General features: G+C 44.4%; 9 protein-coding genes across 9 annotated transcripts; 4 read left to right on the forward strand and 5 right to left on the reverse strand.

Moving 5' to 3' along the window:
- Positions 1 to 1,297: 1,297 nt before the first annotated feature.
- V2V93DRAFT_358210 (uncharacterized protein) lies at positions 1,298 to 1,951 on the forward strand (the record flags this gene model as incomplete). Its single annotated transcript, XM_066908050.1, has 5 exons — positions 1,298 to 1,390; positions 1,458 to 1,628; positions 1,670 to 1,701; positions 1,727 to 1,867; positions 1,930 to 1,951. 5 exons carry the CDS (start codon positions 1,298 to 1,300, stop codon positions 1,949 to 1,951), a joined length of 459 nt encoding a protein of 152 aa, XP_066766583.1.
- Positions 1,920 to 4,239, reverse strand: V2V93DRAFT_196910 (major facilitator superfamily domain-containing protein). The gene is made up of 2 exons (XM_066906989.1): positions 2,931 to 4,239; positions 1,920 to 2,865 (listed from the first exon to the last, which is right to left on the reverse strand). Exons 1-2 carry the CDS (start codon positions 4,071 to 4,073, stop codon positions 2,182 to 2,184), a joined length of 1,827 nt encoding a protein of 608 aa, XP_066766584.1. The 5' UTR covers positions 4,074 to 4,239; the 3' UTR covers positions 1,920 to 2,181.
- A 370-nt stretch (positions 4,240 to 4,609) lies between these two features.
- On the forward strand, positions 4,610 to 7,081 carry V2V93DRAFT_345248 (major facilitator superfamily domain-containing protein). The gene is made up of 2 exons (XM_066907878.1): positions 4,610 to 5,795; positions 5,859 to 7,081. The coding sequence occupies exons 1-2, from the start codon at positions 5,057 to 5,059 to the stop codon at positions 6,815 to 6,817; spliced, it is 1,698 nt and encodes a 565-aa protein (XP_066766585.1). The 5' UTR covers positions 4,610 to 5,056; the 3' UTR covers positions 6,818 to 7,081.
- Positions 7,082 to 8,415: 1,334 nt separating this feature from the next.
- V2V93DRAFT_196684 (FAD-binding domain-containing protein) lies at positions 8,416 to 10,316 on the reverse strand. The gene is made up of 2 exons (XM_066906987.1): positions 9,828 to 10,316; positions 8,416 to 9,767 (listed from the first exon to the last, which is right to left on the reverse strand). Exons 1-2 carry the CDS (start codon positions 10,186 to 10,188, stop codon positions 8,614 to 8,616), a joined length of 1,515 nt encoding a protein of 504 aa, XP_066766586.1. The 5' UTR covers positions 10,189 to 10,316; the 3' UTR covers positions 8,416 to 8,613.
- A 4,754-nt stretch (positions 10,317 to 15,070) lies between these two features.
- Positions 15,071 to 16,448, forward strand: V2V93DRAFT_367739 (eukaryotic translation initiation factor 3 subunit G-domain-containing protein). Its single transcript, XM_066909642.1, has 3 exons — positions 15,071 to 15,227; positions 15,293 to 15,599; positions 15,670 to 16,448. Exons 1-3 carry the CDS (start codon positions 15,211 to 15,213, stop codon positions 16,228 to 16,230), a joined length of 885 nt encoding a protein of 294 aa, XP_066766587.1. The 5' UTR covers positions 15,071 to 15,210; the 3' UTR covers positions 16,231 to 16,448.
- Positions 16,290 to 17,499, reverse strand: V2V93DRAFT_334215 (methyltransferase domain-containing protein). The gene is made up of 3 exons (XM_066907701.1): positions 17,263 to 17,499; positions 16,556 to 17,157; positions 16,290 to 16,491 (listed from the first exon to the last, which is right to left on the reverse strand). The coding sequence occupies exons 1-3, from the start codon at positions 17,310 to 17,312 to the stop codon at positions 16,394 to 16,396; spliced, it is 750 nt and encodes a 249-aa protein (XP_066766588.1). The 5' UTR covers positions 17,313 to 17,499; the 3' UTR covers positions 16,290 to 16,393.
- Positions 17,500 to 17,526: 27 nt separating this feature from the next.
- Positions 17,527 to 20,622, reverse strand: V2V93DRAFT_367743 (Spc98 family-domain-containing protein). The gene is made up of 4 exons (XM_066909643.1): positions 20,219 to 20,622; positions 20,002 to 20,161; positions 19,766 to 19,941; positions 17,527 to 19,707 (listed from the first exon to the last, which is right to left on the reverse strand). Exons 1-4 carry the CDS (start codon positions 20,411 to 20,413, stop codon positions 17,659 to 17,661), a joined length of 2,580 nt encoding a protein of 859 aa, XP_066766589.1. The 5' UTR covers positions 20,414 to 20,622; the 3' UTR covers positions 17,527 to 17,658.
- A 28-nt stretch (positions 20,623 to 20,650) lies between these two features.
- V2V93DRAFT_367745 (nucleophile aminohydrolase) lies at positions 20,651 to 21,809 on the forward strand. The gene is made up of 3 exons (XM_066909644.1): positions 20,651 to 20,889; positions 20,977 to 21,444; positions 21,500 to 21,809. Exons 1-3 carry the CDS (start codon positions 20,794 to 20,796, stop codon positions 21,686 to 21,688), a joined length of 753 nt encoding a protein of 250 aa, XP_066766590.1. The 5' UTR covers positions 20,651 to 20,793; the 3' UTR covers positions 21,689 to 21,809.
- On the reverse strand, positions 21,681 to 23,582 carry V2V93DRAFT_334222 (uncharacterized protein). Its single transcript, XM_066907702.1, has 3 exons — positions 23,055 to 23,582; positions 22,793 to 22,995; positions 21,681 to 22,739 (listed from the first exon to the last, which is right to left on the reverse strand). Exons 1-3 carry the CDS (start codon positions 23,412 to 23,414, stop codon positions 22,043 to 22,045), a joined length of 1,260 nt encoding a protein of 419 aa, XP_066766591.1. The 5' UTR covers positions 23,415 to 23,582; the 3' UTR covers positions 21,681 to 22,042.
- Between the last annotated feature and the right edge of the window lie 259 nt (positions 23,583 to 23,841).

A 23,841-nucleotide genomic window follows, 5' to 3' on the forward strand; every position in this document is an offset into this window, starting at 1 on the left:
CCTATTCTTCTCTCACCACGACTCTAAACCGCATTCAGTTCCTTGATCCTTTTCGCTCTTTGTCTCATGCTTCCACCGCACCGTCTCCTTCTGCCCCCTGTTCTCTGCCGTCGAGTGGGTCGCCCACGTGCCACAGCCTGTACCTACCGAGCTAGACCATCTTTCGTTAGTGTAGCCTTGTTTTCGGACTCTAGACTGCCCGTATGACTAGACAAAAGTTCGCGCTATTCGCGCTGTACTTTGCTACAAATGGGACTAACGCTCAATTTTCATTTTTTTCCTTTTCTGTATCAATCTTCTTTTATTTCATTTCCTTATTTCACTTCCTTATTTCTTATTTCTTATCTCATTCTTTTCCTTTATTTTATGACCTTTTCCTTGTCGTTTTCTATAATTAGGTGTTTTTGTATTTTTGTATTTTCGTTCGCAAAAATAGAGTTCTGTCCAAGTAAAGATACTTGAAATAGTTAGATATCTCTATAAGATTCCTTGCTAATACTTTTCCTTCAAATGTTTTTCTTTCTGTCTTTTCATATCATCCTAAGCGCTTTCCCTTGTTTCTGTCATCTTCTTTTTCTTTTTTGCGTTTTTTCTCATTTCTCATTTCTCATTTCTCATTTCTCATTTTTCACTTTGCATTATTCAATTATCTTTTTCTGTACTCCGCCTTCTCTACAGCAACACTTGGAGTACTTTCCAAATTTCCCTCTTGAGCTTCTGTATTCTACTTTAAGTCCTTCTTAATCGACTCGAATTACTCAATACTAGTTACTCAAACAGACAATCATCTTACAGCGTTATTGCAAAGTCAACTAACAATCAGTATGCGGCTTCACCAATATTACTTCATTTGGCTTTCATACGTCATCACGTTTCTTTTGTTTTCAACCCTAATTAATACACCGCACAAACAACAATCCTTTAATACTGCCTTGGCAATTATAATCGATTACCTCAATCTATACTGTTGCTACCATCCGTATTCTTCCTCTCAAATCCCGTCATTAATATCATCATGTACTTACAATTAGTCTGAAATCCTCTTCGATCTCAAGTAACCATCTCCAAATAGACGGCCAACAGCCAAAATTCTAATTCTTGAACCTATCTTCACGTGAGAGTCAGACACGGCACGACCTGGTTTCGTCACAGTGACGTCCGAACGGAAGCCAGAGAGAGAATAAAGTGCGGCAGATCCCCCATATGTGGCTTAGACTATTATTAGCTATATATCTTGATTCTTGTCTGCCTCGTACATTTCGCTCTCTTGACTCTCTCCATTACTTTGCTTTGAAAAATGTCGAATACGGACTACTACAACAAACAAGAATCTGAAGGCGCCGATCGCGGCTTCGGTGGTGGTGGCTACGGCGGCCAGCAAGGTGGCTATGTATGTTTCTTCACACTCTCTCTCCTCAATAGTGCTCTTCACACTGACAATAGCATTTTCGTTTTAGTATGCCCCACAACAGCCGCAGCAGTCTTATGGCGGCGGTGGTGGCCGCTTTGGTGGCGGCGGATACGGACCTCAAGGGGGAGGGTATGCGCCTGGTGGATATGGTCAGGCCGGACCCGGAAACGGAGGATACTTTGGCCAGGGCCAGCCACAGTATCAGCAGCAGCAGCAGGTAAGCTCTTTCGAGAGAGTATGATGGCATCTATCGTATAGCAGCAGCAGCAGCAGCAGCAGCAGGCTGTGTTGTAAGAACAACGTATTGTTTTCTAGCTGCTATAACCGTGACGTTATCAACGCTCTCTGTTGTAATCTTCTCGCCTTGAATAGCAAAAAAGCTAACGAATACAGGGTGGTGGAAGCGGTGGATGTTGTCTCGGATTATGCGCTGGTCTTGCCGCATGCTGCTGTGTGGTATGTCTGGATCTTTTTAATGATGATTCGCACAGTACTGACCTATTTTCTTCTCTGAGCAGGACGCATTCTGTTAAGCTGTAGAGTCAAAAGCTTTTTAGACGCTCTTTGACTTGTGCATCAACATTCTCGCCATCCAATAGTTTTCAATTTTTTTGTGTCTTGTTTTCTCTGTTTGATCATTTCCGTGTAACAATAGGGTATATCTTAGGCGGCGTGTCTTAGTGGGAGCATGCTTTATATTATTAAAATTAGTAGACTCAATTTTGGAGCTATTCAAGAAAGTATGTTCATATATAATATAAATTATCAGCTCATGCCGCAGAGTGCGTCTTACGCATCCTCTTTTTCTCCTGCTGCTCAGCCAGCAACACGGCAATCTTCTCCTGATCGACAGACGCGTCACCGCCCTGCGTACCAATTTTTAAAAACAGCGACATAATAAGCGCCAAGGAGGCGGCTGCGACTGCGAACCAAAACGCACAGCGATATCCGCGATGGAGAATCTCGGGCGATTGTCCGTCGATATCGTTACCGATTTGGGAGGTCACTATCGCTGTTGATACGCCTATGCCTATCGAACCCGCCAGCTGGACGATAACTTGAAAGACGCCTGCCGCTGTAGACTTTAACTGAGGTGGTACGCTGGCCAAAGTTACATGATTAACGACATTAAACGCCAAGTCGGCCCCGATCATGACTATACAGAGAGCGGGAAAGCTCATGGCCCAGTATGTGATGTGCACGGGTCTTAAAGCCCAGAGGAGCGACGCAGTGAGGAATGCCAGCATTGATACTTTCATGAGGTAGTGACTTGGAATTCGGTGCAGGTTTGTCGCGATGAAGATATTGACAAGAATTCCCATTACTGCCTGAGGAAGCATGGCGGCTGTAGTACGGATTGCAGAGTAGAGAAGGATATTCTGAAAATAGAGCGATGTGAAGTACATTAGAACACCTTGAAAGACTAACCATGCGCACGTTACCGTAGCCATGCACTAAAAAAAAAGATTCACAGGTAAGCCTATCTTCGATTGATTTAATGTCAGTTTTTTTAACTTACCAATGCAAATCCAGGAAATCGCCAGATATACATAGGCATGAGCGGTTCGTCAACATACATCTCCCACGCGACAAATCCGGCCATAATCGCAATCCCAATTACGAACAGTACAATAATATACGGAGTCCCCCACCCCTTAGGAGCCGCGCTAGACTCGGAAAGCGCGAACACAAAACAAGTAAGCCCGCCAATTGACATTCCAGCACCGACATAATCTAACGATCGCAACATTTTTAGACAAGTACGCCAGTCGCGCTCGACGCTCTCGAATCCAGTGCCACCAGCAGCTTTGACAATCTGATTGGACATCTCAAAGAGTACTTTATCCGACGGTACGAGATACATCACTAATGCACCGACAACGGCATACAGAATGGCAAAGAAAAATAAGACGGCGCGCCAGCCAAGGTACTGAGTACACACGCCCGAAGCAATTACGCCAAATATATATCCCACGGGCGCACCCGCAGCATAAGTTGCCATCACCATGTTTTTGCGCCTACTGGGCGAGTAAAGGATGCCTATGATGCCCACGGCCGCTGGAGGCGCCGCTGCACCGCCAATTGCTTGCAAGCCGCGGACGACGTCAAACGGGATATGCGATTTGATAAAGCCCATGACAAGCGAGAGGATGGTATACCAAGAGATTGCAATGACAAGCGTTCGCTTTCTACCGACTATATCTGCTAGCCGTGCCATCAGAAGCAGTACAGAACCGGCGACAAGCGAGTAAGAGGTAATTGTCCAACTCAGCTGCGAACCATCGATATTGAACGAGGCGGCGACGTGCGGTAAAGCGAGCTGCAGCGCGCCTTGATTACCGGCGTTCATCATTGGAATAAAGGATAATGTACCAGCAAAGACAACCTCAGCAAAAGTGGAAGAAAAAACGATTGGCCGCGCCTCGCGGTCGTCTCGCAAGAGCAGATGTACGGATGCTGTTTCGTCGGCCGCCTTTTCTGCGTCTGTATTATTTTCAATCTCGACCGCCGTATCTTTGATTTCTATGTCTGTGGCATTGATATTCGAGTTACTGACCGGCGTGACGCCGGCATCGGAATCGTTACTAGTATACAGGCTCTGCAGAGCAATAATATCTGATGGTCCAGCGTCAGATGGCTCCTTATCGTTATCTGAGAGCATTTCATGTGCTCATCGGGTCGTATGAAAGATTCTTGAGCAGCAAGGAGCAGTAACTGAACTATTTACATCACCTAAGAAAGATCTGCGCTCTAGTCTCTTTAGCTGGCGATGAAGTCGATGTCGGCGAAAGTAATTATTACGCGGGGAAGGTGCGCTTTCCATCTTCACCGGTGCGCCCAGATTTTTTTTTTTTAAAATGGGCGCGTTCCGCTATTGTTCCGCGCCACACTCGCTTGCTCCTGCGCCCAGATTTCATGCGATATCCAAAGCGCGTTTACAAAGACAATGTTGAGTGATTGTGGCATAAGAATAAGAGTGGTTTTTTAACCGCGGCTAAGTGTGCGTGCGAAATAGAGAGCTCTTGAGTAGATAAGACGAGCGGAAGCAGATATTAGACACGTGATCTGGAGCAGCGGAGAGAGATAAGTGGGGCCTGGCCAGCTTCGATGACGGCAGAGCGAGCAGAGCAGAAGAGAATAGACTAAAAATGCTCATGCCAGTAGATAATAGACAGAAGATAGCCTTTAATCTTAGGAGCAGAATAAGATTGTAATTCGAATAGTGAGCAGATGCAAACTGCCAAGCTTGGTCGGTCTCTGGCTGTGCTCTACTTTAAACCCTTCTCTGTTCAAGGAGCTCTTTACATGATGCCTTAGAAAATATATCTCACCAACTGGCAAATTGTAGAGCAATACAGGGACTCTTCATCTTTTTGAAATTTTAAGCCTCAGTCGGCCATTGATTGCCGATGCCCGTTAACTCCGACAAATGCGTCTGACTCGCCTCGTTCTCAGGGTGAAAAAGACCTAGTGGGCTCGCGAGCAAACGCGAGTGGCGGCAGTTATTTGTACTGTGTTGCTGATAATTCATAAATAACTCAATACCTCTCATTGTTTTTCTTTTCTGCTCGCTCTCTTTTCTCGTTCCTTTTTTTTTAAAGATTCTGTCGTTGACTTATCAACAGTCGATAGTGCTTGTGCATTATGCCTTCATCTGCAGACGCTGATAACGAAGCGGTAGATAACGAAGCGATACCTGAGTCAATTAACAATGCCACCTCGTCCGCAATCTACCCTGATTATAGCGAAAAAAATCATGATGCAAAGTCACTCTCCTCGCAGCAATCAACTACAAGCTTATCTGATCCGGCAACGTCAGGCTCAAATGAAAAAGATGATCTCGAAAGCGGCAGTAAGCCTGCGCCCGCAGAGTCACAAAAAGCCAAACCGCCTGGCCACACTATTGTGCTTATGCCATTAACTGACCTCGACCGCGGTATCGTTGGATGGGATTCTCCTGAGGATCCCAAAAACCCGAAGAATTGGAAGCCTAGCAGAAAATGGCGGACAATGGCTCCCGTTGCCCTGTCTACCCTTCTTTTGCCTCTTGGCTCGACATTATTCGCACCGGGCGTAGGCCTTGTCGCAGCGGAGTTCCACGAATACAACACGACGATCTTGTCGTTCATGGTTTCTATTTTTGTTCTTGGATTTGGCTGGGGTCCTATTATTTTCCATGCGCCGCTAAGTGAGCTCTATGGTCGCAAAATTGTTATCGCAATCTCGAACTTGATGTACATGTGCTTCAACTTTGGTTGCGCGTGGTCGACAGGCACAAACATGTTCCTGGCTATGCGATTTCTTGGTGGTCTTTTGGGATGTGCGTCGATGGTCGTCGGTGGTGGCGTTATTTCTGATATGTTTGATCGTGAACAGATGGGTCGTACGTGGATTGCCTTCTTGAAGATGTGTTTTTGAAATTGTCGCTAACGATGATTAATCATAGGTGCTTCATCCTTTTATGCTCTTGGACCACTCTTGGGACCTATTATTGGCCCCGTTATCGGCGGCTGGATTGCTCAGGATCTCGGCTGGCGATGGGCTTTCCGTTTCCTGATAATTCTTAGCGGTGCCATGGTTGTTGCTTTCGCAGTCATCGCCGAAGAAACTCACGTGCCTGCTCTTCTTCGCAAAAAAACTGCGATAATGAAGAAAGAACTTGGTCGGGAAGACCTGATTTGCGCTACTGATGAATTCAATAAGCGGACTCCCCGTATGATATTCTTTGTTGGGATCACGCGGCCGTTAGTACTTCTCACTACCAATCCCGTCAGCATGTTTCTCGGATTTTACATGGCCGTTGCGTTTTCGTTTTTGTACATTTTTTTGACCACAATCTCGACAGTGTTTAAGGAGCTCTACGGATTCTCGACGGGCACAACCGGACTCGCATACCTTGGTCTTGGAGTCGGTCTCATGGCCACTCTGTTTGTCATCGGCAGGACAAACGATAGCATGGTTGCCTACCTTACTCGCAAGAATAACGGAGTTCGTGAGCCAGAGTTTCGACTGCGGCCGCTTTTCGTCAGTTGCATAATGCTTCCCGTCTCTATGTTTTGGTACGGCTGGGCCGTGCAGTCACACGCTCACTGGTTCGCGGTCGTGGCATCCATGTTCCCGCTAGGCGTCGGCATGGTCTCGACAATGTTCCCTATCCAGACGTACCTTATCGAGGTCTTTGCGCCTTACGGTCTTTCTGCGAGTGCCAATGCGGCCGGAAACTGTTTCCGTATGACTGCGGGCGCTTTTTTCCCACTTGTTGCGCCGTCGCTTTTCAACAGATTGGATTACGGCTGGGGATGTTCACTACTTGCATTCCTTGCCCTGGCTCTGTGTGGGTCTATGGCAATTACGTTTAGTTATTACGGCAAAAAATTTCGCGAGAAGTTTCCTCCAAAGACCTGAATTGTCAGATTTTTTTTCAAATCGCGTTCCGGTTTTTCTATTCATTTTATTTTCGTTGGTTGTTGTATTGTCCACTTCGCATTGTTATTTTTTAGGCCTGTCTCTATTCCTACGCTTTGAAAACGCAATTTTCCTGATTTCTCGAGCATTTCAATTTAATTTCAAAGCTTGCATATTGTATTTTTTTTTCTCTTCCTATGACTGTGTGTTGATGTGTATACAGTATTTGGCTGATTTATTCTTGGACTTTCGCTTTTAATGGGGTCATTGTTCTTAAATTGATTTTATGATTTCGATTTCCTTTCAATTCCTAATTATGAAATGAGTAATTATTATTTTGATTAATGCAGAATATGAATGGAATCAAAAATAAGCTTCTGAATGGTTATGGTTCTCGCATATACAATCGATAGCCCACCTTCTAATGGCACGTGGCGAACAATTTGACAACCAAGCTTCTGCTTCGCTTATCCATCTATCATTCAAAAAGGTACAAACCCCTCTCTCTGTCATTAATTTTTACTTTGGTGAAAAATGTGCGCGGTTCAGAAAATGAATTAAGCTTTGGTTCTGTTTGTTTTCTTTTTTTTTTTTTTTGCTTTCCTGACGAATGTTTAGGGTGCCGCCGGCTTCCTATCTCGGAAAGCGAGAGCGAGAGAGGTTTGGAGAATAGTTCACAATGAGCAATGTAATAGACACATTGATCTTTGTTTATTGTAAACAAACTGATTGTATTTTGAGATGTTCATATTTCTCTCTTGTCATCTTCTCTCTTAAATAAGGTGGAGAAAAACACGAATATATGTAGAATATATATAGAATACTCGCAGCGGGCTTTTTAGCAGGCAACATAAAATACAGATTAGATTATAGCCAGAGAGATTTCCTTCTTCATTAATAATATTTATCCTGTTTAGAGTCAGTAGATCAACTCATACACCTGTATCTGCTCTAAATTCTCAGCACCAAATCCGTTCCTTCACAGTACAATCACATCACAAACATTTAAGTAGATAAGATACTAGACACAAAAATGGCCCTGCTAATCTCCGTCCTTGCACTAGACTAGATTGAACAACCCCAACCCAAGCATTCAAGCAAAGAGACTAGTCTCGCAGCATTCCCGCCTAATCTTGACAAGAACCTTACTCGTCTATAACTTTTCTATAGATATTTCAACTTCTATTTTCACAAGAAAAGATTAAGCATAAAGGAAGTATAATGAATATAAAAAAAAAGACAACACCCCCTCCGGCAACGGTCATAAAAATACAAAAAGAGACCCAAAAAGTAGAAACAAATAACCAATAAAAAAGATAAAATGCTAGAAAAAAATATGATCTGAAGTTATTTTCAATTCTCGGCTTCTCACTCCTTTTTTTTTCCAAATACAATCTCATATATCTTTCCACCAATCAGTCGAACTAACAATTCTATGTCTTTCAATCCAAGACTAAACAAAACCAACAAGAGAATTTAAATAAGCACTCTATAGTCTTGAAGCACGTCGATAAAACGCAACAATCCATGACAACTCGTTACTCATGCAAAAAAAAAATTACCATGATTAAACCCCATTTTGAGAAAAGAACACCAAGCCAAGAGAAGGTGGGGGATCAATAAGAAAGATGAAGGAGGAAAGAATCGAAAACTGTATAAAAAAAAAAACACCTCGTTATATGCCTCCGCACCAAGTAAAAGTTTAACCCCGAATGTATAGAAGATATAAAAAGAAAAGAAAACAGATGATTTCAGAAATCAACTATTTCTAATAACCGAAAATGCAACAACAACGCTTACCATCCGAAGTTCTCAGAGTAGAAAGCAACGTTGTTGCCCTCCCAGAGCATCTCGGAGGAGGCATTGCGGGAGTCGCGGACGAGAGGGGCGGGTCCGCAGACACCGATGCAAACGCGGGCACCAGGGCCAGCAGCAATGATCGAGTCCTTGACGTACTTCTTGATATCAGGACGTCCCTGCTCAGCAGTGACCCAGATCTTGAAGTCAACGTTGTAGTCCTCCTTCAGGTCAACCCAGGTAGCGAAGTCACGCGAAGGAACAACCCACAGGAAGTCAACCTCAGGGTTGGCAGAAGCGTAGTGGCCAGTGGCAGAGGCAAGCTCAATAGCCTCAGGGTAGGCGTACGAGATACCAGCACCACCAGCGAGGAGGATGACCTTGTCAGCTCCCTGGAAGGTAGGGGGAGTACCGTAAGGTCCGTGGAAAGTGACCTGGTGCTCAGAAGCCTCAGAGAGGAAGAGAGACTTGGAGAAACCCTTGCGAGCACGGATGATAAGATCAAGCGAGTTGGGGTTGGGAGGCGAGGCAATGGTGAAAGGATGAGCCTGCTGGCGGGCAAGGTTGGCAATCGAGACATAGACATACTGGCCAGCCTTCCAGTGGATCTCACGCGAGGTCGAGTTGATATCGAGAGAGAGCTTGACAGTGTTACCGGAAAGGATGGTAGTGTGAGCGATAACACGGCTCGAGTTCTTGAAACGGTTGATTCTGTCCCATAGGAAGACAACAGCCGAGGCAATAACGTAAGGGCGAACACGCTCAAAGTGGAAGTAAAGGAGGGGAAGAATTGCAACAACGAGGTAGACGTGGAGGTAAAGGAAAAGCTCGTAGGTCTTGGCACGGAGGGGAGCAATCGACGAAATCAAGATAATGACAAACGAAATGGTGGCCAAAAGGGCAACGAAGATGGTGGTAACATGGACCATAACGGCGATAGGGCAAGCCAACGAGTAGAAGACGACGTGGAGAACAGCGGCAGAGCAGACAACACGACCACAGTGACGGTGGAGAATGTTGTAGCCTTCGTGCGACCAGCCAGTCCACTGGACAAGAAGACCAGTCTTGGCACCAAGAAGGAAGAGAAGGGGCATGTTGGTCACAGCAATGAATCCGAGACGGTCACCGAAGATGGTAACGTGACGAGTAGAGTCTTCAGAAACGAATTAGAGAAAATTACACAAATATTGTCAAAAGAAAAAAAGTTACATACTGTGGAAAAACAGGTAGAAAAGGTTCAAGCCAAGATAGAAGGCAATGGCGAGCATAGTACCGTAGGACTCAGCATAGCGGCCAGCAGGCTGGTAGAGAAGCATGGATCGAGTACGACGGTAGTAAAGAGTGTGCTTTGAGAGGGGCTTGGCAGTCGAGCCGAGAAGGGGCTGCTTTTCACCATGGACCTTGCCAAAGTGGAGCTGGTAAAAGTAATTACCAGTAAGGCAAAGGAAGATGAAGAGAACGACCAAGTTGTAGGAAGGCGCAAACATGCGGGAGAATCCGGTACCTTCCTTAATGAAGGGGCCATCGCGGTTAGGCGAGAGGGCGGTAGGGATCTTTTCGATGAAGAAACCCATAGCTGCTGCAAAATAGATGGATTCGCGGAGGAAATGGGTTCGGGGGTGGAGAAAAGAAGAGAGAATGAGTGAAAGAAAGAAGAAAAGAGAAGCAGGAGAGGAAAGAGGCAGGCGCAGGTAAATAAGGCGAGGGCGATAAGGCAGCGGTCGGCGCTAGGCCGCAAGGGCGACTATCAGCAAAGCACTTCGAGGCCAGACCACACCGATGATTAATTAGATATAGTTGAACCGGTTCAGAGTTGATAAGCTTGCTGTCCATGCTATCTCCCTGTAGGAGGATGATGAGTGCAGCCGTGGACACTCTGAGCTGTTGTATTTATTATCCAAGATCAGAATTAATCAGAGTCCCTTCTTTATCTTGTTCATTTTTTTCCTCGTGCTCTTGCTCTGCCTATCTGTGTCGCTGGCTGCCGGTTCAGCAATGCCTTGGGAATGCTTGATCATTGGCTCCACCACTCCGGCAGAACCAGTTTCGTCTGCTATCGGGAATGCCGCTGGTTCCCCGAACCAGTTCACGTCGCCGCTGAGAATCCTGCTCCTGCTTGGATGATTGATAATTCAGGTTTATTGATCATAAGCTTCTTGGGTGGAATCATATAAGCCAGAAAGCCAGAGACTGGCTGCTCTGTACAGTTCATTCTCTCGAGAGGTGTGCGCTGGCTTCACGAAGTCTCGAAGCGTGTTGCATCTATGCGTCACACTTGCTGCGTCATCCAAATATACTGTCCTTTCTCAGCCTCTCCGACTGACCTATAATCAGATAACGCATCTTCGATACTCTACGGTCACGGTTGTCAGAAGCCGGTATCTCTATGTTGTGCTGTTGATCTGTCTGCGTAGACAATCAACGATGAAAAATCACGAAGCGGTTCCGGATATCATCTCAGTTGCTAATTTCGTCACTGCACGATGAAGCACCTCATTCTAGCAAACTTCTCCTCGCGCCTCCCTCTCGCCATACTAATTCTAAAATGATCTAGCAACCTCATTCTATAATTTGTTTTTGGTTTTACTAATTAATCAAGACTGCATCATACTGCGAATTGTAATGCGGCAGAAACTGGACAATCGAGTTCAGGCTAAATTATGTATTTCTGTAATCTAATCGATCTATTGATCTATCTACAACTCTATTTTCGCCAATCCTCTCAAGCGGCTGCCCTGTGCCTCAGTCAGTCTGTAATAATCTAAACCGGTCTTCGAGTACATCAAAGAGCTGATAATTAAATGACATTACATTTGGGGAGAGTACAGTTTGGTTGTTGATAACTGCATTTTTTGAGATCTTGAGATCTCAGAGGTCTGGCGCTCGCCATCATACTACTTAATCTAGTCGAGTCGACACAGTAATCTATCACCTGCTCTGTTATAGCTCATATCGCGTGCCTGGTGAATTATCAAGAATTTTAGAAGGGCGCGTGCTTGATTTTAGAGTGGCATGCGTAGAACGCTGGCTAGATCGTCGACCCCGCCCTCGACCTGTAGTAGGTGTTTTGCCATTCTTCAAAAACAGCGAATATCTCCTTTGCATGCATAAGCGTCTCCATTATGCTATACTCTCTGAAATACAGTAGATCCTATCCGGAGGACTCCGTGGAAGCTAGCTGCCTACAGCTCAGACAAGACACGGAGTGAGCTGATCTGCTGTTTGTCGAGCCCAGCGCCGATAAGATAGTCAGCAAGCCAACTATGCTCCGACAAAGCGATCACTAAGACCTCACGGTCTGGCCAGAGCATGCCACTCAAAAGGAATCCACACCCTTTCCCTGCCTCCTCTGATTTAGCTAAACTACTTGCAGTCCTCGTCCAAAGCGCAGGAGCCAGTCTACGCTGAACCAGCCACGAAGATAATCCGCCTGGCCCTAACCGGGCGGCGTCAAAGTTAAGCCCTCCGGTTTGTAATGAGACAGAAAAGGTTGAAAAATTAGGCAAGGAGACTTAGTTCTGATCTGGCTATGCTCAAATCATGTGCGCTTTTAGCACTTTTTGCGCTGGTCCGCCTTTTGCCGCTTCGGGGAGGCGCTTAGTGAACGATTCATATGGAAAAGTCGACTGACTTAACACTTATCTCTTTGCACTCTCTATAATTTGCACTGTTTGTAAGATTTGGCATATTCCAATGATTTACAAATTCATAGATCTGTGTACCGTGAAAAAACGGCGGCCGCAAATATAACACTACTTATCCGCTGTGGTGTGTCATTGATTGGAAAGAAACAGAGCAAAGCGCGTGTTTTCATCCCGTTTTATTAGCTCGAAATCCATTATCTAGCACTATCGCCACCTCCGCCCACCCGCTAAAAATAATCTTCTCGCCGCTGTACTAATTCAGACTGCACTCAAAAGCCAGAGACGCAAGACCCCATTGTGCAACTATTCGTGACTGTGTTCTGACCTTGATCGGCGTAGAGTTGATCAATTGCTGCATTTGCTATATGCTATTTATTACAGAGGCAGGAGAATGATGTTTTCAGACCATCTAGTGTCCAAAGCCATGTGTTTAAAGCCAAATGGAAATTTTCCCGCCCAAAGCCGTATGGTAGCGACTAAATCTACTCTACAAAAACTGATGCCCATAGTGAATACAAGATCGTAAATAATCCATTGAATGTTCAAACTCCGTATTCAAACTCCTCCTAAACAATTATAGCAAGCAATCTATATATAAGCTCAATCTTGCTTCCTATATTTTATTTCCGGCGCCTCCTTTTGAAAGTCTCTTCAAGATCTCATGACGCTGATTAGATACAGACAACCGCAGCGAAGCAGGATTACGAGCCAGCCAGTATTTTTCAATTGTATCGATTGCCATCAGCGCTTCCGCATCTGATACCTTTGGACGTACGGTATTGGAGATGCGTCGCTCTGATACAACTTCCTCAGCTCCATTTGCAGCCATCCCCGACATTTCATGTATTGGACTGCTCAACGCGTCGTTCTGCGGTAGCATATAAATATCAGAAGATAATGGCTGTTGGTTAGAAATCACATCAGATGGCTGCGGAGTCGCTTTAGAATCTCCGGTGTCTGTCAATCGGTCGCGATCAGCTATCGAGGGCGACCGACGCCGCCTTCCCAGCTTCTCAACCTCCTCGTGAATCTCATCAAAAATTTCATCAATTGGAGGCATCATGAGCTGTAAGTCGTCAAATAAATTGTCAAAAATAGATACAGTATTATAGTCAATCATATCCAGGATCTGTGGCTGTACATCCTCTAGCCTTTCGGCATTACTGGAAATCATATTCTGCCCATTCGACTCCCTGTTGAAGTCATCATCATGAGTAACGACCTCGCGGTCCATAAGATCTAAACCCACCGCTGAGATAGTAGACGTCAGTTTCTGCTGCAGCAGCTGTCTAAACCCAAGTATATGATTTGACGTGCCTCTTTTTACAAATTTTTCAGAAAGCATTTGACAGCCAAGAAAACACTCAATAATGAACTCTGGCATCATATCTTCCTGCCATGCCTGCACAATCACGTTCATCGCCTCTAGCACGGATACAAATTTCCGCTCGTTATTGATGGCTGCTCTTGCCATCATAATTTCGGCAAATCTTCGACGATAAAATGTTTTGATCATCCGCGAGATGCCGATGCTTCCTGGATGAAGACCAAGTGAATTAGCGTTTGGTGGCAAGACAACAAACTCGGTGTTCAATAGCCGTTCATTAAAGGAAACGTGCGTTTCAGAATAATCAGCAATTAAGAGCACTCGTCGTCCATGCATCAGTCCATCAAACCATAAAAGATAATTGCGAAACACATTTGGAGACATGTTCGATTGTGGGTCATAGGCATAAGAAATACCATGATGCTCTCGATCAACATCGATAAAGCATCGAGGACTAATGAATCGGCATATTGCCCAGCATGGCAATTTTTCGCTTCCATCAGCATTCGTACATGTGGCGACACACATTTTCTCATTTGGCCTTGCACAGGTGGAGTTCGAAAATTGCCCTTGCTCATGCGTCTCGCCTTCACGGTTGCATCGCTTGTTGGGCAGATTTTTGCCAAACGCCTGATAGTAAAGGCCAGTCTCGCCAATGCAAAACACGTCTCCTGGGGCGTATCGAGAGATTTGGGATTGAATAGCTAGCAAACGGTCTTCGAATACCCGCATCGCATTGATGTTACTGACTGTTACTGGTGGCACCTTTTGGTTTTTGATTCCATGCCTTGCTTTGAAACGGCCCAGCCAGCCATCAGAGAAATGAAACGAGTCATCTGGAGTTTTGAGATATAATGTCTATATGATTAAGCTCAGCTAAAATCAATATAAGAGCTGTAAACGAGGCACCCACTTTCAAGAAGTACGCGCCTTGTCGCTTGATCATACTACCATCTATTGGTATTAGATCTTGATATTCCATGTACCATCGCGCCAAAGCATCCTCCATTAAAGGATAGGTCACTTTTTTCAATCTCCTTAAATTCGACCCAGCAGACTTATTTGATGCCAGAATATCGTGTTTACGCTTTAGGCAGCGCGAGATAGCTGCCTGTGAAGGCGAGACATTAAATTTTTCGTGAAACCAGGCAATCAGTTGCTTTTGATTCAATTCCGGATGCTGCTCGGCAAACTCGCAGAGCTGTCGCCTCTGATCGTATGTCATAGAGAATATGCCTTTATTGATATGCTTCTCTCGGCGCTCTTGCTCTGGCTGGACATCTCGAGCTGGCAAAGCCTGAGCATCGCGTTGAGGAGTCATATGAATCGCTCGATCGCCAGATACGCTGGGTGGCATACCAAAACCTAAACTATCTTGAGTAGAAGTCATATTATTAGTAATCCCGACTCTCCATGACCGAGCAAGCGATTACTATACAATGGCCCATTCTGTAGATATCTGATTATTGATCAAAAGGCCAATGGTTGATAATCTTATATGGGTTTAGGGCTTTGTAAATGGATTAGCGCGGACCAGTTCGCTGCTCCTTGACGCGCGACCTCAAATTTTTCTTAACAACGAGACAGGAACAGGAAACCACTATTCATATACCTCGACTTCGAAAATGCCTGACATTGCAGCGTACGTATACGATTTGAACTGAGTTAGGCGAATTCTGCTAATAATTGTTTCATTTTCTATTACAGAAAACCGCCGACGTCAAACTGGGCGGACGATGATGATGACAATGGATTCCCCGCTCCCCTTGTCACTGTGAACCCCGATGGCACGAAGACAGTAATCTCATACCGCGTCAATCCCGAATCTGGAAAGAAGGTCAAAGTCACTCAAAAAATCAAAGTTTCTGTAGTGAAGGAGCGAGTCAATCCCGATATTGCTGAGCGCAAGCGGTGGGCAAAGTTTGGCCATGAACGCGGATCGCGTCCTGGTCCGGATGTTGCGACAACTAGTGTAGGAGAAAATGTGCCTTTGAAACTCGTCATTGGATGGAAAGTTAGTGTTTAATGTTATCTGAGCTGCTATTCTGCTTTGGAAAGAGACTAACGCGATTACACACGTATAGGAGTCAAAGGAGGAAGAAGTCAAGGTCCCCTCAAAAGAATCAGCCAAGTCCAAGGGCATCACTTGCCGAACCTGCGGTGGCGATCATTTCACTAGCCGATGTCCTTACAAGGACAGACTGCCATCAGCAGACGTTGCCGCCGAGTCGGCCGCATCAAGCCCGAGGACTGGCACTCCCGAGCCTGCCTCTGCAGGCGCTGCTGGCGCGCGCCCGATCAAGTCCGCTTACGTTCCTCCACATCTCAGAAATCGTGGCGCTGCTGGTGCTGGTGATGGCGACAAGATGGGAACTTACAGAGATCGCGACGACAGTACTACTCTGCGTGTTTCAAACATTGGTGAGGACGCTGAAGAGCGTGACCTTGGACTTTTGTTTGAACGTTTCGGACGTATTCAGAGATTGTATCTCGCCAAGGACAGAAACACTGGTAGCTCTAAAGGTTATGCGTTTATCAGTTATTACAATCTCGAGGATGCCAAGAACGCTTGTGCCAGATTAGATGGTTTCGGTTTCCAGAATTTGATTCTACGGGTTGAGTTTGCGCAACGGAAGGCTGTTTGAATATGATAGAGGCAATCAAAAACATTAAGGCAATGAAAATATTAGGTATTTTATGGTTTGTTCCTTATTACAAATTACTGGGAACACTGTATTTGTGCGACGATATCTAATATACAAACATTTATCGTACATATTGATTCGTGATGAATCCTGGATCGCAAGTCTATTTAACTCTTTTAAAAGCCACACTAGATATGCTTTGACCTTTGACGCCGCCGAATTCGTAGATCGGATATTTGATCGTTTCCCATGCTTCAAGTCCTATCAGCACGCATAATTAGTAGTATTATTAAAAAAAAAAATTCAAGAGCAAAAAAGTCTTTACCCTCAAAATTCATAAGTTTTAGAAGTTCAGCCTCTGTAAAATTACAGCTTGTAATCATAATTATGCCATCCACCTTGACTAAGTAATCGCGAACTGCAGCAGGGTAGAGTTGTACACCAGTCTTGCCATCGCGAACCGGATCATTATTGAGAGCTATAGCGTCAAGAGTACCCTTATCGAGCACCAAGTCCCATCCTTCGTTCACTTTATCCTCTGGAAAATTTAAAAAATCCACGCATGAAAAAGAAATATTATTTTCTGGGTCTTCAATATCGCCCTTCTTGACCTTCTTTGCCAGTATCCGGTTCGCAAACGTAACAGAAGTCTCCGCGTAGTCTATTCCACATAACTTGGCCATAAACCCACATTCTGAACGTAACCTAAATATCAGATGTCCATTACCAGCGCCGAGATCAAGCGCTGTCGTCGATGATTTTGAGAATGGGAAATCTCGATTCGTGGACTCCTCGGACGAAGCTGTATGATCGATCAGGAAATCAATGACCTTATCCTCAGCATCTGCGTCAGCGAACCAAATCTCTCCTTCATCATCAGAGTTTTCTATGAAATTATTCTGCTCAAGAGCATAAAAGTCATCCCAGCTAGAAAGAGCAGAGCAATTAGTTCAAATCTGCTTAGGCAACATAAGCCCCCACCAACACCCAACCGGACCACTGCCAGGATGTAGACGGGTCTCAGATACTTACTATTTTCGAGTTCCTAATTTCGAGCTATTCAGCTCTTCAACCTTGTCCATATTTTTCAATGATTCGCTGAATGCTCCCTTCGTTCTAGCAAAGCGTCGATGTACAAATCAGAGAAAACTTGCCATGAACTGTAGTCTCGCATTTTCAGAAAAAAAGTTTATAACGCGGTCGCATGGAAATATTCAGCGTATGACATCTACTATCACGAATACACAGTTACGGTGTATCACATATTACGAGTCATATGATTTATAAAATGTTTATCTAATATATCATAAATCGCCAATATCACAAAATTTTATTATGAAAAACCGAGCGCAATGTTATTCGACATTATTATATTGTACAGAACCATAAACCCGATACGCTGTTTAAACACAAAAGCAAATACCGCAATTATATATTAATACACACTTCCAAGCGAGCACATAAGCTCAACAAAACAACAGTTTCCGTAGCCGCGTAGTAGTTTAATCCATCCATCAGCATTTTCAAATGGTGATCAAAATTTTGCTCATACTGATCTAACAACGCCTGCAACTTTGAAATTGATTCATCCTCTTCGTTTTCAAGAACCTTAGCTTCGACGGCCTGTAATGTCCGCGATAGACTATTTATATATGATGAGAACATTCTGCAAGTGGCCATAAGCTTTCCCATGATCTTGAGTAATTTGGCATTCGTAAGCATACACTCTTTTAAGCACGTATCAAGAAAATCAACATGTCGCTGCATCAATGAATCCACAGTCTCGATACTATCAATGCTGTTCATCAATGCAACCCAATTAGGCTCCATGACTTCAGTAGTAGAGAAGTAGAGAACCTGCTGAATGAATACCAGCATCTTTGCGCGGAGATTAGACGCTCTGGCTCGATACTTGCGAAGGGCTTTGCTAGTAGTCTTATGAGTCCAGCCCGTAGACTTTGCTTGATCTTTCCAGCTTGCGCCTAAGAGCTGCTCAATATGCTTAAGAGCAACCAAATGCCGAAAAAGCAATTGGTAGCGCAAAATAGTCTTACGCGAAATAACCAGCGATAAGGGAAATGGTACTTTGAAGTCGAATTGTAGGGCCTGCATGCCCTGATATGCCTTCTTATTATCCTTCTCATTCGTTCGGTCTTCAGTCGGAGTAAAGCTTAGCTGTCTGACAGCAGCTGAGTCTGTGTGATCAAGTCCGCTCACAGTGACGATACGCATAAGCCATTCGGTCAAACCGACTTCATTCAGCTGAACGGTCAGATCCTCTTTGAAAGGATCAACTGCCGTAATACTTCCGGGCTGCCGAAGCGTCAAATCAAGTAACGACTGAAGTTTAGATGTTGATACGAACTTAGCAGGTTTTCGAAGTTCATGCGAAGCGACCTCGACAAAGCTCGTAAAAAAATCAGCTTGATCCAAGAAAAAGTAATGTTTTAGTGACGTAAGTCTCGCTGATAGTTCATGCGTATTGATCAGCAGCTTCAACAAGCAGCTATTCGCGTGAGCATACGCGGCATCTACGTTTGCCAACAGCCGAGAATCGTCAATTGTTTCCGGCGCATCTTTTGCTTCGCTACTGACATCGACGCCGCCACATTCACGCACAACATTAAGAAATTTGCCTGCTAGTAAAATCTTCTCGCATGTCCTATCATCTGCAATCTGAGAAGGTAGAGCCTCCTTACGAATAAGATACCGCTTTTCCCAATACTCATCCGTATAATCTTGGTCAAGCTTTTCTCGCCGAATTGCCTTCTGCTCCTTAATCAAAAATTCATTAAATGGATCATTGATTACACCACGGTGCAGCCACAAATTCAGCATTCTCACATAAGGCCTGGATGCCTCGCGAAGTAAAAATGTCAGCAGCTCCCGAGCAGATTGATCACCAGATACTGAGTACAGCCTGTCGGTCAGAAGTTTGATAACATCGCCGCCTTTGTTGATTACTGACGTGGTCTTAGTGCCCAGACTGTTTAAAGCATTGATATTACCATCGTTTGCGCGCAATGTCTCCATAATTTTGTCAAAGTCAGAAGAAGTATCTTCGATTATGTCTGGCTGGACAACCTCCTTTTTTGATAATTTTATTATGATATAGTTGAGTTCCATCAGTTTTTTCGCCATCGGCATTGTTTCTAAATAAAAAACATTGAGTGTGAACGATGGATCGGTAAGCATTCGGTACTCCATGCTAGACACTAAAGCCAGATACTCCTTTATAATTGTACGCATCGCAGCGCAGAGTGCATGATTGACGACACCATAGTCACGCTTACTTTGCTGATCAACAAAAGCTTCAACGCTCAGGTGATACGTAGCCATTTTCAATAATGTTTTCGTAATGTCACGTAGGCTAGCATCCAACCCTTTAGTGAGACGAAATTCTGGACCTGCCAGTCGCTCACTTTCAAGCGACGGATTATATCTCTCATGAAAGCGAATATACTGACCCTCAGTTCCCTTATGCAATATCAGTATTAATAATGCACTCGTGTAAAAAGTAAAAAACAACACGCACCACTAAAACATATAATAAATCATCCATGATTACAGCGTGCTGCGCATCAACCGATAATCGACTAATTTCTGATGGTTTACTGAAACCAGCTGTATGAGCAGAAAGCGGCGGCGCCATCATACGGGAGGCAAGCGAAGATAATGTAGACTCTACCAGCTTAACTTCTGGATTCCATACTGCTATGTGTGTCAGATGGCACGTACGTAAACACTACAAATCATATCTGTTTGACATACTAGTTTTCGATGATGTGTTTAAGCTACCACCAACTGGACTCCCAGAATTAGACAGTCTTGGGTCTTCATTTTCAAGGATAACCTTCTCTGTTGGTTTCTCTTGAGTTGAGTGTCTGTCTGTACGAGTTGGAGATCTATGGCGCATAGAGGTTACTCGGCCCTAAATTTAATAAAGGTATTAGTATTATCTTCGTTTATAACGCAATATCTTATTTACCGTTATTCTTTCTCGCTCCCCTGAAAATTTAGCTTCAGCAGAGGACTCGATTGAAGACTTTAGGGAGCGAGATCTGTGGGAATGCGTGTGGGTGTGTTGGTTTGTAGCAGTGTTGACGCGGTCAGTTTGCGAGAGTATCTCCCGAGACTCGGCACGTCGATGAGTAGTCCCGCTCTCGGCAACTTGACCTGCCATATTTCTTTACTGTTTAGCAAGTTCGTTGATTTCAGGTGCTGGAAGCGAGGTAAGCCATTCGTAGGGCGTGAGAACCGTTCCACCGCAAACTTGTTTTGATTTGCCGCGTTGAGGGAAGGGCGCGCGTAAACAGAATTCGTGTTGCTGCGTATATTTCAGCCCGTAGTCATTACAATCAGGGTAATTGCCAGCACTAATAAACTACGCCGCGCCGTGCTTGGCAGACTAGCAGAGTATATTCGCTCTTCGGCTCCGTTCCATTCAGATTTAAATCATACCGATTCAAGCACCGATTAAGAGCTTCTGTCTTCTTTCAGTTGAACGACTTCAAATAAGGCTTTATTTATTAGTACTTATACTGCATAAATTTATTATTCACAATGTTTCTCACAAGAAGTGAGTATGATCGAGGTGTCAGCACCTTCTCCCCCGAAGGTCGTCTATTCCAGGTTGAATATGCAATTGAAGCTATCAAGGTGCGACAAAATTCCTGAAGATATCCACTCTATATTGAATATTTTTAATCTTGCTGTCTTTTTTGGTTCTAACGTTTATGTATCAAGCTCGGATCAACTGCGATCGGTATTGCTACTGCTGAGGGAGTTATCTTAGGTGTTGAGAAACGAGCTACTTCAGTTCTTCTGGAATCGTCATCTATTGAAAAGATTGTGGAAATTGATAGTCATATTGGCGCTGCTATGAGTGGATTGACTGCCGATGCTCGGACAATGATTGACCATGCACGTGTTGAATCACAAAACCACTATCTTACTTTCGACGAAGCTATGAAGGTCGAATCTGTCACTCAGTCCGTCTGTGATCTCGCCCTTAGATTTGGTGAAGGCGCTGACGGAGAGGAGAGTGTTATGTCGCGTCCCTTTGGTGTTGCGTTGTTAATAGCAGGAGTGGATGAAAACGGTCCACAGCTTTATCATGCCGATCCGTCAGGCACATTTTACAGATACGATGCCAAAGCCATCGGTAGCGGAAGCGAAGGTGCGCAGGCTGAACTTCAAAATGAATATCACAGTGTATGCACTCTCTATATTTCTTTCGGGTAAGAAAGGTGCTAACGTTTATATCTAGTCGCTCACACTACAGGAAGCCGAGCAGTTAGTTTTGAAGACTTTGAAGCAGGTTATGGAAGAGAAATTAGATGCTAAGAATGTACAGCTTTCTAGCGTCACTCCGGAGCAAGGTTTTAGAATATACTCGGACGATGAAATGAAAGTGGTAGTTGAGCAGCTAGAGGGCAGCGAAGTGCCTATTGTCTGAGATTACTGTTTGTATTATATATAAAACTCATGCTCTTATAAGCAGTTTTCCGTGCAACTATAAATCTACCCTCATGACTTAGTTCCCATTGATCGCCCTCCTCAAAGCATTAGTATGCACTGTATTTTATAGTCAGGTCGGTTGCCGCAGACTGGCTTTGACTTCCAGTGCATTCAGTACATAAATGCCGCTGCATGTGCGGCTGGAGTCGCGTCCTGCAGCCTGCACCTGAAATGTCTTCGCAATCAACAAGCTCGACCGTATCAAATCGCACCTAGGCAACTTATACATGTCAAGGACAAGATAAAATCTAAGTTATGATCTAGTACATTGCTTCTTCTATGCCCCTACGATCTAAGTCTCACCTCGAAATCTCATTCGACCTGTAGCAGGTGAATTCACAAATCTGCCTCGAGATGATCCAGGGCGCGTCGACTGTCCCGGTGTTGCAGGATTAGGAGATTCATAATTAGAAACTGTAGGAGCTACAGAATATGAGCCGCAACCTGTGGACGCCGACTGTGTCGTCCGCGATCTAGCATTTGCGGCAGGTGATCCAAAGTTCTGGCGTGCTGGAGACGCGGCGGCGTATGGCACATGAGACTGAAATTTTGGAGTACCAAATAATGGTGATGATGATAGAGAAGATGGACGAATGTCATGCGTGGCAAAGTGTCGATTTAAGGGGGTAACGGAAATATCGACGCTTCCATCGGTACCGACTGCGACATCTCGACGGACAACGCTGAGTTTAGGCCTGACTGCTTTTTGCTCGTACTCCTCGAATGTCTCGCTAAAGATCATCTGCTTGTCATGAACTTGTTGTGTAAATAGCTTGACTAAAATGTACATTTGAGCTGACAGAAATAGACACAGTAGGCAATCACGAACAATATTGCCATGTGAGCGAAAGGCTAGTAATAACGTATGCAAAGGCGAAAAAGTAATAAACATGCGCAGACAAAACTGATCCGGATTCCAGATCTTCAGCACCCAAGTCTCTCCCAATGCTTGGTCTGATGAAGTTGGCGATGGATAAAATGTTCGATTGCTATAATCTGTTAGATGAAATGTGCACTAGAAATCATAGTTCATTATACTTACAGAACTTTGCGTAGAGGGGAATCAGAAACTGGTGAGGCTGTCTCGCTGTTTAGACTTAACATTGAATGTTGATTAGCCGATGTGTATAGCATATTCGGATCTTGAGCTGATCTGCCAAAAAAAGTGTATTCTCTCCTTCGCGTGAACACGTAAAAAGCGTTAGCAAAACTTGAAATTAGTATTAGCAGCGAAATAGTCGATAGCTAAATAGCTAATGGTCAGAAAACAGAATTCATTTTGTTTTAAATAAAAGCGCGCATACCACAGCTCCCATCCAATAGGCAAAACCACCTCGGCTACCTCTTCCTCGCAGCACTTCGCCAACCATTGGACTATTTTTCAAAGTTGCGCTGCTCAAAAAAACCTCACTCTTTAAATCAGGAACTGAGCGAAGTGCAGAAGCACCAAGTTGACTAAAGAAAAGTATCGCGTCAAGTATTGCACCAGCGGGAAGAGCAACCGTTCCAGACAGCCTGTCCCACTCCACCGTCCCAAGTTCTTCATTCAAATAAAGAAGGGCATCGAGGGGATAAGCCTTTATTCGCGACCATAAAGAAACACGTCTGATAATTCGTCGATGGTTCTGAACATCTCTTCCTGGCGTACTTCGGGGAGCAGACATTTGTGCCAAATATAATGAATAAAACCTGAACAAGCAGCTAGACCTCACAGAATTTTTCAATGCTATGTTATTCACGCACTAATACTTTAGTATCCTCAATCGGCAGATTCAGAATAGTATTTTAGATTTTGCCAATGATTTAATTATTCTCTTCAAATAGTGTAAACAAACGAGTTTTACTGCTATGACGCGTGGAACTCCCAAATAACCCTAAACCGGACGAATTTCTATTACCAATTAGTTTCGTTTTATCTGAATTGTATATAGTATTCTTGATAAATATGTCGTCTCTCTGGCAGAAATATAACGCAATAGCGCCGGCAGGTCGTTTGTGGATTGGAGTGTCTACTATGATAGTTGCGTATGGAGGTATGCAATTATCGGATTATCTTTACGAGAAGGACTTGGAAAAGCAACTGGTGAACGA

This window comes from Kockiozyma suomiensis, assembly GCF_038497685.1.
Source record: "Kockiozyma suomiensis strain NRRL Y-17356 unplaced genomic scaffold V2V93scaffold_5, whole genome shotgun sequence".
In the NCBI taxonomy this organism is placed as follows: Eukaryota; Fungi; Ascomycota; class Lipomycetes; order Lipomycetales; family Lipomycetaceae; genus Kockiozyma; species Kockiozyma suomiensis.

Bases quoted from the DNA above. Each gene is read 5' to 3' on its own strand.
- V2V93DRAFT_196684 (XM_066906987.1), bottom strand. From the start codon at position 10,188: ATGGGTTTCTTCATCGAAAAGATCCCTACCGCCCTCTCGCCTAACCGC. The intron at 9,768-9,827 runs GTATGTAACTTT...TCGTTTCTGAAG, and splicing joins TTTCTACCTGTTTTTCCACA to ACTCTACTCGTCACGTTACC.
- V2V93DRAFT_367739 (XM_066909642.1), top strand. The intron at 15,600-15,669 runs GTTAGTGTTTAA...ACACACGTATAG, and splicing joins AACTCGTCATTGGATGGAAA to GAGTCAAAGGAGGAAGAAGT.
- V2V93DRAFT_334215 (XM_066907701.1), bottom strand. From the start codon at position 17,312: ATGGACAAGGTTGAAGAGCTGAATAGCTCGAAATTAGGAACTCGAAAA. The intron at 17,158-17,262 runs GTAAGTATCTGA...TGCTCTTTCTAG, and splicing joins AAATTAGGAACTCGAAAATA to CTGGGATGACTTTTATGCTC. The intron at 16,492-16,555 runs GTAAAGACTTTT...GCGTGCTGATAG, and splicing joins AAAACTTATGAATTTTGAGG to GACTTGAAGCATGGGAAACG.
- V2V93DRAFT_334222 (XM_066907702.1), bottom strand. From the start codon at position 23,414: ATGTCTGCTCCCCGAAGTACGCCAGGAAGAGATGTTCAGAACCATCGA. The intron at 22,996-23,054 runs GTATGCGCGCTT...TTAGCTATTTAG, and splicing joins CCTATTGGATGGGAGCTGTG to CTATCGACTATTTCGCTGCT. The intron at 22,740-22,792 runs GTAAGTATAATG...AACAGATTATAG, and splicing joins TCCCCTCTACGCAAAGTTCT to CAATCGAACATTTTATCCAT.
- V2V93DRAFT_345248 (XM_066907878.1), top strand. From the start codon at position 5,057: ATGCCTTCATCTGCAGACGCTGATAACGAAGCGGTAGATAACGAAGCG. The intron at 5,796-5,858 runs GTACGTGGATTG...GATTAATCATAG, and splicing joins TGATCGTGAACAGATGGGTC to GTGCTTCATCCTTTTATGCT.
- V2V93DRAFT_367745 (XM_066909644.1), top strand. From the start codon at position 20,794: ATGTTTCTCACAAGAAGTGAGTATGATCGAGGTGTCAGCACCTTCTCC. The intron at 20,890-20,976 runs GTGCGACAAAAT...TTATGTATCAAG, and splicing joins ATGCAATTGAAGCTATCAAG to CTCGGATCAACTGCGATCGG. The intron at 21,445-21,499 runs GTATGCACTCTC...GTTTATATCTAG, and splicing joins TTCAAAATGAATATCACAGT to TCGCTCACACTACAGGAAGC.
- V2V93DRAFT_196910 (XM_066906989.1), bottom strand. From the start codon at position 4,073: ATGCTCTCAGATAACGATAAGGAGCCATCTGACGCTGGACCATCAGAT. The intron at 2,866-2,930 runs GTAAGTTAAAAA...CTTTTTTTTTAG, and splicing joins GATTTCCTGGATTTGCATTG to TGCATGGCTACGGTAACGTG.
- V2V93DRAFT_367743 (XM_066909643.1), bottom strand. From the start codon at position 20,413: ATGGCAGGTCAAGTTGCCGAGAGCGGGACTACTCATCGACGTGCCGAG. The intron at 20,162-20,218 runs GTAAATAAGATA...TATTAAATTTAG, and splicing joins GGGAGCGAGAAAGAATAACG to GGCCGAGTAACCTCTATGCG. The intron at 19,942-20,001 runs GTATGTCAAACA...CACACATAGCAG, and splicing joins AAACACATCATCGAAAACTA to TATGGAATCCAGAAGTTAAG.